General features: G+C 45.2%; 1 protein-coding gene across 1 annotated transcript in view; it reads left to right on the top strand.

Annotated features, from left to right (window-relative positions):
• Positions 1-615: 615 nt before the first annotated feature.
• LOC147879813 (SAGA-associated factor 29 homolog B-like) overlaps positions 616-9,625 on the top strand; it is a 35,916-nt gene continuing 26,906 nt past the window's right edge. Inside the window, exons 1-2 of the mRNA XM_087372005.1 lie at positions 616-842; positions 1,061-1,154. Coding sequence (XP_087228131.1) covers positions 828-842; positions 1,061-1,154 — 109 coding nt within the window. The 5' untranslated portion in view covers positions 616-827. The remainder of the gene's footprint in view (positions 843-1,060; positions 1,155-9,625) is intronic.

The raw sequence follows: 9,625 nt of genomic DNA, 5'->3' as shown, positions 1-9,625 counted from the left end.
TCACACGTTGTCACCGTCTTCTCCTTGGGAGGGGCCCAAAGGTTTGGTCTCTAGCAGTGGGCAGGAGCGGAGGGGTCTGCATCTCAGCATCCGAGGCGGTAGCTCCAGACATTTTTGCGCAGGATGAGCTCATTCCAGGCTGCATTGTGTGGATGGGTCTTCAGGTAGGAGAGACTTAGATTGGTGTCTTGAGTGTGTACGCACCCGCTTGCAGATAGCACCCGCCCGGCTTTCTGGCGACAGCTCACAGATTGCCTCCCAGAGGTGGACTCATGGATTGTTGGAGGGGACTTCAATAATCTTGAGTTCATCTTTGTGATCCATGGCAGGGACCCCTGGCGAGAGCCTGAGTTTTCTAAGACCCCGGGCAGCCTGCGCTTCTCCTTCGGCTAGCGGAGATAGGATGGACTACTGGAGCGTCTAGATAGATTCTATATCGGGGATTGGGCTTTACTACGCGGTAGTTCCACTGGTATTTTAGCAAGCACCACTATGTCCGACCATATTCCAGCAGTACTGCACTTAGAGCAGCCCCGTCCAGGAGGCGGACGTTCAACAGTTGATAGCAGATCTCTGGAGACAACCCAAGAGCAGACCCGAGGAGGGTTGGGTGGCTTGGGTGGTTGAGAGCATTTAGCACAGCAGTCGGGAGCTCCAGAGTCAGGCCCTCTGACAGAGAGCGGCTCTTCAGGTGTGGGAGAGAGCCCTTCGTAGAGACTTTGCATCTATCGAGAGACTCAGGGAGGAGGATCCGGGATCCTAGTGGCTTACCTCCATAACAGTAGCAAATCATAGCAAGGATAAGGATTTTCAATGCAGCTAATCAAATGGGGGAGGTGGAGGTAAGAAGAGAAATCATTTCACTTGTATCTCTAAAGGTCCCATTCATCTGTTAAATGCACATGATCATATTGTAAATTTCCTGGATATTTAACTATATATTACTGTTGCTGGTGCTTTGTCTTTTGCTTCATAGAATTCTGGCAACTCAAACTTTACATGCATAGGTGCCACAATTGCCCTTCACTTGTTTTGTTCTAAGGTCTCTGATTCTGTGCAGCTCCAGAAACAGCCGAGAAATTTTCAGAGAAGCTTTGGATCAAGCTCCGTGCTCTATATGCTTAAGCAAAACTCTGTGCAGGCGATCAGGACAGGTGTGGAAGTTTCTCTTCCTTTGTTGTCAGGGCCCTGGTTGGTTATGTTCTGTCTTCCATCTGTCTTTGGAAAGGAGAAAAGATGGTACTCATGTACCTGTTCTTGGTGGTCGTAGACAATGTATCTTCAAAGACCTTTCGTGTGTGGAATTTTTGGACTGAGATCACAGTGAAGGGGTGTTTTTGCATGTTTTTTATCTTCTTAGATTTGTCTTGTGACTCCTTTCAATGATTAACATACCTTTTCTGTGGTCCAAGTAAAGGGGAAAAAGAAAAGGAAAATAGAAAAAGGGAAACAGTCATGTCTTGCTCACTATCATCTTCCCTTGGTTTTTTTCTTGGTTTTCTCTTCTTTATATCCTTCCAACACCGCATGGATTCCTGATTCTTTTGATAATGGTAAACAGACTGTTTTGAGATAACTGCACATAAATGAGTTAAGTTCTGGTAGATAGTCGAGTACATCATGCGTCTTTTCATTATCATAGTAGACATGTTTATTTGGCTGGATATCATCATCCCAGCTGCATTCACTCCTTGTTTTGAATCGATAATGAAATGCATGTTTTGCTTGAAATAATCATTTCCACTGTGGTCCCTGTTAAGACCACGTACTCTCCATAGTTCAGAATTTGTGCTAGCGATAAAACTGAAATCTATACCACAAAACCCTCCAAGCATGGAGACAATCAAATGGGTGAATGCTGTCAAGGGCATAGAATAGACAATACTTCCAGACACTGTTGTAGTGTGCTCTGCAGCTGACTGTCAGACTCTAAGCACGGTAAATACACTGCTCTATCTTCTTGTTCATTTTGTAGCTCTGAGACTTAAGGGTTTGATGGAAGGCAGGATATGAAAGGCTTGCACATTCAATCCATGTCTATATACAGTGTGTGAGGAGCAATTTGTTTGTGTTTGCAGAATATCTGCAACTTTAATTGGTCAAATAGACACTCTGATAGCACCAGGACAAGCTCCTCCACATCGAAAGAAATCAGGTTCTGCTCTTGTTTTCCCTTAGAGAACTGAACATGGAGGACATTATGCCAAAGTTTATGAGAGAGGACTAAGGGAATGTGTGTGTGTGTAGAAATGAACAAATTATACCTTGAGATTGCGGACAACACTTTGGACAATAGTCATTATCTGTCACGAGTTCTAAGGAGAAGGCCGATTTGCAAGTTAAACAGAGATTTAATTCCAACAAATGAGAAGTAGAAATCCGTAAGGAGAGGATCTAGTAAACCTGAGAGTTCTAGGGTCATCCTAGAATCTAGCTGACCAAATGTTAAGAGGCTAGAATCCAGCTGGTTAGCCAGTAACACAATTGGGAGAGGTTATTTTGAGCTGCTTGGAAGACGGGCAAATTTGAAAACCAACATAGAGAGATGATTGTTGGATTCATTGCTATAGAAGCCCTTGTTTTACAAGCTGCCAACCTTCTAAGGCCTTCTTTGTCATTAAAACGGGTATCTAATGTTCTTTTTAGAAAACAGAGAAAGGAACTTTCTATTAGTGCTTGAAAAACCAACCATACAAATAAGCTGTCTCTGAGATGTACTGATTATGGGAAACATAAAAGAGAAAACTGGCTGCAAGACCAGCTTGTTTCAAGAGAACCCAGCTTGTTTCCAGAGAACCCAGCTCACAGCCTAGGGAATATCTGGAATAGGGGCTAAGAACCAGGGAGGGGGACTACACAAAAAATCCCTCGTGAAGTGAAAATATAAAAGAAACCTGCAGGCCAAGCCTTGCATAACCGCTCTTGCCTTCCGGCGGTTGCTCTAGCCCATGTGGCATGCAGGGTGGAGATGATATTGTACCAAATGGCGACTAGAGTGGCTGCAGCTGGAACAGAGTGCTCACACATCACCAGGCTGCAGCGCGCAACCTGTATGTTCCATGCCGTGATGCCAGCTATTGTCTCCTACAAACTGTACTCGGGGAATGATGTCAAGCAGGTGGGATCGAGCTCAATCTTGTGGATGCTTTGTCCATGTATCCTATAGGCTGGGGATACCTCATCGATTGGGAAAGCATGCCCCCCCTTGGTCAACCAGGCCGCCATGCCCCAAGTGGAGTCCCTCTGAATCCTCTATACCTAGGCCACAATCCAAAGGGATCCCAACCATATCCTCGGTGCGCTAGGGTAGCTCCATAAGCAGTCCGGGACAGAGTCCATAACTCTGTCAATACAGTGGAGGCACTGTGCATCCATCCGCATCCGCTCTAGCCAAGGCCCGATGTGTTGACCCCCTGTGGGCAACCATCCAAAAGTAAGAAATCTTCCATGGATGTTGGCTGGACCATAAACGCTCCCAGAATCTAGATGTAATCTTTTGTGGCACCTGCTGTTTAGCCCAGTGTCTTTCTCTCGCATTCGGTACTTAGTTGGCTTGGCTGACCTGGTAGGTGATCTGGCCGGCCCACCAGCCCTCTGACCTGACTGCCCTGGTCTGTCCAAGTGATCAGTAGGCAGCCCACTTGCTTGACACGATCCCAGCACTCCTGAAACCTCTGACCTGCAAGCAAACACAAGAACACACCAAATGTGAGGAAACTGAGTAGGCTGCTCACCACCCAACCATGACATCTACGGGATGCGAATCGAATCAGGAGATGTCTCCTCCAAGCCACGAGCTGAGCTACTGGCATGAACTCCCAACCAGATCCTAATCAGCCTGGTGTCCCATACCACCAGGTGGCGCTATGAAGCCTGGGATCTACTGTTGGGCCTTGGGCTACGCTATGATGTAGGCGCGCGTCCGTGACTCAATCGAGGATGAGACCTAGCACCTGAGAACGAGACTTGCTCCCATTGGTTCCCTGAGAACTGAACCTGGGTTTTAAACCACTCTATTCCGATTAACAAGTCCACATGCTCCAAGTGCATGACATAGCACGTAAGAGTAGCTATGTAGTCTTGAATCCGGATAGAAAGACAGCCCCCATCTTCTGCACAAGTTTGTAATTAACAAAGTTGTGAGAGCTGCCCGGGTCAGAGAGAATGTGAACTCTTTGGTCCCTAACATCTCCATAAACCCGGAAAAGATCATGGGAACCAAATAACGAATTATTAAAAGTGCAATTACAAGAAAGTGGGTAGGTAATGACATTTACAGAATTACTTGTCATCGAAACTTGATTAGCTCCCTTAGCTTTGGTACCTGGACCTGCATGGAGCTGCGGTCCTGGCGCTTGCATCTGGTTCTTGCGCTTAGGATAATAATTCCTAGTGTGGCCCTGCTCCTCGTATATGAAGCAACATCCTTCTTTCTTTAGCTTCAATGTACGAAGGAAACGAGCACGACCATTCTTCGCCTGAGTCGAATGTTTCTTGGAGGCGTTGTCTAGAGACTTCGACTCCCTGGTACCAGTGGTAGATTGGAATAACTTCCTCTTGTTCTTCCCACCCATGTCGGCAACGGTGGGTCCCTTTGCACTGGCCATGGTATCATCATAGATGCACGCATAATTCATGGCCTCTTGCAAAGTGGTACACTTGTTATTCTTGATTTGTAGCTTGCATGAGTTAGACAAACCATCCATAAAGAAACCTAACAAGGTCACTAGATCCATCTTTGTAGCTCTGGTTTGCAAATCCCGAAACCTTTGAAGATAAACAGAGTCAGCTTGGACATATCGAGGGCTTTGAGCTTGCCTACGATATCGTAATCTTCCTCCTCCTTCAGAAACTCTTTCTTGAAGACCCCTTGGAATTCTATCCATGTTGCAGGCTTGGGTCGGAGTTCCTTCCACCACAATAAAGCCTTTCCTGACATATACCTTGCTGCAAGCTGTATTTTCTTGTCATCTGAGTAAGGGTGAAACTGGACGTGTACTTGCCACTTGTGCAACTAAGTGTCCACAATCTCCTTGGTACAAGACTTCTGATCTTCGGGAAAGGGATCTGGAGTGATATTCGGACCTAACATTGAAGCCAAGGCATCCACATGCGTGAGCGCTTGAACAGTGCTAGTCAAAAGTGTGAGTGTACTGTGAATCCCTTGGAGTTGCTGTGTCAATCCCGTTTGATTCGTGTTAACCTGCTCAAACTTTTCATCGAGAGCAGTGGTGAATTCAATGAAGGCTGTCTTCGTAATCAAATCATCGTAGAGACCCTAGTAATCCTTTGCATGGTAGTTTATATCCTGGTCTCCCATCGCAAGCTCGAGGTCTACGGAATCAGCCATGACTGAAATCTGATCTGAAAAGAAGATAGGTCAGAGAAGAGAAACAAGCATGACACATCCCAGCACTCTTGAAACCCCTGATCTGCAAAATAACCACACACAACATCAGAACTGAGCAGGCTGCTCACCACCCAACCGTGACATCTACGGGATGTGATCCCGAATCAGAAGATGTCCCCCCGAGCCACGAGCTGAGCTACCGGCACGAACTCCCAATCAGATCCAAACCAGCCTGGAGTCCCATACCACCAGGTGGCGCTGTGAAGCCCTGGATCTGTCACTGGGCCTTGGGCTATGCTAAGATGCAGGCGCGCGTCCGCGACACAATCCAGGATCAGACCTAGCACCTGGGAACGAGACTTGCTCCCAACTGCACACTGAGAACTGAACCCCCTGGGCCTCTTTTATAGACTAAATAGCGAAGACCTATAAATAGTTCGTACCCTTGCCACTCAACCCGAGAATCAAGCCTGCCTAGCTCTAAGCCTCCCGAGGCTAACCTGAGCTAGTTCTGTGTAACTAGTACACGTCAGATACCACTCCGTGCACATGACATACTCCCCCTCCTCTAAGAACTCACTCCTGAGTTCGCTAAGAAATCGGGAAATGTTCTTTGAAGGTTTTGTAATGTCTCCCATGTTGCATCCTCCTCAACACGATCCTTCCACTTAATCTTGTATTCCGTGATAGTACGATTTCGAATCTGTCTTTCACGGAATTCAAGAATAGATTCAGGTTCGTGAGGAATAAAAGTTAAATCTGTAACTTCTATAATCTCATGAGGAGAAACAATTTGATCCTCTGCACCCAATACTTCTTTCAGTCTACTGACATGAAAGACTGGATGTACTTTAACATCAGGAGGCAATTCTAGTCGATATGCAACTGGTCCAATTCTTTTAATCACCTTGAATGGGCCACAATATCTGGGGGATAATTTCGGAACCAAACCAGTACTTAGGCTCTTGGATTCCTTAGGAATTCTCAAATATACCATCGTTTTTTCAGAGAACTCTCTAGGTGAACGATGTCTATTAGCATAAAATCTGTCCCGATCTTGGGCACTTCTAATAGACTCCTTGGCAAACTGCAACATTTCCTGCATGTCTTGCAAGAAGTTCTTAGCAGCATCATTTTGAATCCCTTTTAATCCGACCATAACTGGTGACTTAGGTTGAAACCCGTACATAAGCATAAAAGGACTATAACCTGTACTAGAATGCTTTGCACTGTTGTAAGCAAATTCAATCATGGGTAGATAATCTTCCCATGAAGACTGTCTCTTAGATACATATGCCCGAAGCATGTCTTCAACCAACTGGTTGACCTTTTCTGTACTGCCATCAGATTGTGCATGATCTGAGGAACTCATACTTAGAGTAGTTTCCAACTGCTCAAATACAAGTGTCCAGAAGTTACTTGTAAACTTTGAGTCCCTGTCACTGACTATGTCAGATGGTAAACCATACAGCTTGAACAAGTGGTCCACAAACTCGTGAGCCAACTGAACAGCTGAAATAGTTGTTCTTGTAGGTAAGAATCTAGCCATTTTTGTCAAACGGTCGACTATGACCCAAATAGAGTCATGACCCTTGCGCGTTCGAGGTAAACCAGTAATAAAATCCATGGAAATACTTTCCCATTTATTACCTGGAATCTGTAATGGCTGTAATAAGCCCGCGCTTCTAAGGCGTTCAGCCTTAGTAACCTGACAAACTCGGCAACCTACCACATAGTTCTCTACAAATGCACGCATCTTAGGCCAATAAAAGGTATGCTTCACAAGAGACAGAGTCCTATGTATACCTGGATGTCCCGCACTAGGAGCATCATGACACTCCCAGAGAATCTTGGATTTTAGGTCCAGAACATCAGGCACACAAATCTTTTCATTCCGGAACAGCAAGCCGTTCCTAATCATCCACTGACCTCCCGCCGCCTGTATCCTAGGTGGCACAATCCCTGAGTCCTGGTCAACCATGGAATTCCCATCCTGGACTCTCTGCCAATAAGAACTGAAATGACTATCAGTTGCGTATAGCCCTCTCAAGGATTGAAATAGGTCTGAGGATATTTCCGTAAATGACAAAGCATTTATAAACTTAACTCGACTTAAGGCATCCGCCACACTATTCAACGAACCCTTACGATATTTCGAAATCAAAATCCTGCATTAACTCTGCCCATCTAGCTTTCCTTCCTCTCAAGTCTGATCCATCGCACACATACTTAATTGACTGGTGATCAGTCAATACAAGGAACTTTGAACCATACAAGTAGTGTCTCCAAACCTTGAGAGCATACACTACCGCATAAAGTTCCTTCTCCAGTGTGGGCCAACGATACTGAGTGGCGTCTAGCTTCTTACTCTCAAAAGCTACAGGTCTACCCTCTTGGAATAGAGCTGCCCCAATCGCATAATCGCTCGCATCGGCCTCTAAAACATAAGGCCGGGTAGGATCGGGTAATGCAAGAACGGGTGCTTCCTTGATAGATAACTTCAAGGTTTCAAAAGCCTTGTTCATTGCATCATTCCAAGGGATCGGTTGAGTAGACCTGCGTCCACGACCTTTCAATATGTTGGTCAAGGGTACCGTGATTTGTGAATAATCACGGACTGACTTCCGAAGAAATACCGTAAATCCTAGGAAAGAACGAAGTTGTTTCACAGTTTGAGGGATAGGCCATTCTAAAACCTTCTTGATACGATCCAGATCAATGCTAATACCTTCAGAAGAAATCTTGTGTCCTAAGTAAATGATCTCCTTCATAAAGAAGTCACATTTACTCATCTTGGCATAAAGCTTATGCTATCTTAGAACAAGTAAGACAACCCGGAGGTGTCCTATATGATCCTCAAGCGTTTTACTATATACCAAGATATCATCTAAGAACACGATAACAAATTTGCCCAGATAATCTCTGAACAAATCGTTCATCATCTGCTGAAAAGTAGCAGGAGCATTGGTTAAACCAAAAGGTAATACGAGGAACTCGTAATGACCATACCTAGTCCGGAATGCGGTGCTATCTATGTGTTTAGCATAGATACGGATTTGATGATAACCTGTACGCAAATCAATCTTAGTGAAATACTTCGCTCCGGCCAAACGGTCTATCAAATCATCAGAACGAGGTAAAGGATAGCGGTTTTTTAATTGTAACTTTATTTAGTCGTTTATAATCTATACACATCCTCCAGGAAGAATCCTTCTTCTTTCTTAAGAGGACAGGTGCACCCCAAGGAGATTTACTTGGGCGAATATAGCCCATATTCAGGTAATCCTGAAGCTGGATAGCTAACTCATCCTCCTCTACCTGGCTCATCCTATACGGTGGTACACTGATAGGTTGAGCCCCTGGGACTAAGTCTATGCGATGATCTACTGTCCTTTCTGGAGGTAAACCTTCCGGCAGTTGAGCTGGGAATACGTCCTTAAAATTATCTAACAACGTTCTCAATTCTCGGTGTTCAAACACTTTTAATTCATTTTTGTTAATCACCGAAACAATAAATGAAGAAAGTGGAATCAAAACACACTGATAGACAGCATAATGAGAAGTGTTCAATATATTCCGAAGCTGCATCGCAGATACAATAGGCCCCTGAGAAGGGGAAATCTTATCACACTGAATACAAAATTGGGTGTCCTTGTCTACAAAAGAAAGCGTATGCTCCGTCCATCCGATCTGGATATTGTGGGTTTTAAACCACTCTATCCCGATCAGCAAGTCTACATGCTCTAGATGCATAACGTAACATGTGAGAGCTCCCGTGTAGGCTTGAATCCGGATGGGAAGCGCTTCAACCTTGCGATCCCAAAACTGCTTCCCGGCTGGAAGCTGCACCTCGTAGGTGTGGTCGCTAGGTACTGTGGACAGCCCCATCTTCTGCACAAATTTGTAATTAACAAAATTGTGAGAGCTGCCCGGATCAAAGAGAATGTGAACCTGTTGGTCCCTAACTTCTCCATAAACTCGAAAAAGATCATGGGAACCAAACAACGAAGTATTAAAGGTACAATTACAAGAAAGGGGGCAGGTAATGACATTTACTGAAATACCTGTCATCGTAACCTGGTTGGCTCCCTTGGCTGCGGTTCGTGGATCTGCCTGGAGCTTGGGTCCTAGCACCAATTTTTGGTTCTTCCGCTTAGGACACTCATTCTTCGTGTGGCCCCGCTCCTCGCAATAAAAACACCGGCCCTCTTTCTTGAGCCTGAGAGTGCGAAGGAAACGGGCCTTACCATTCTTCGCAGGAGTTAAGCTTTTCCT

The sequence above is a fragment of the Dipteris shenzhenensis genome, chromosome 33 (assembly GCF_047967505.1).
Source record: "Dipteris shenzhenensis isolate YYH24624 ecotype China chromosome 33, Dip_SZ_1.0, whole genome shotgun sequence".
NCBI lineage: Eukaryota > Viridiplantae > Streptophyta > Polypodiopsida > Gleicheniales > Dipteridaceae > Dipteris > Dipteris shenzhenensis.
This window is presented reverse-complemented; position numbering and strand designations above follow the sequence as displayed.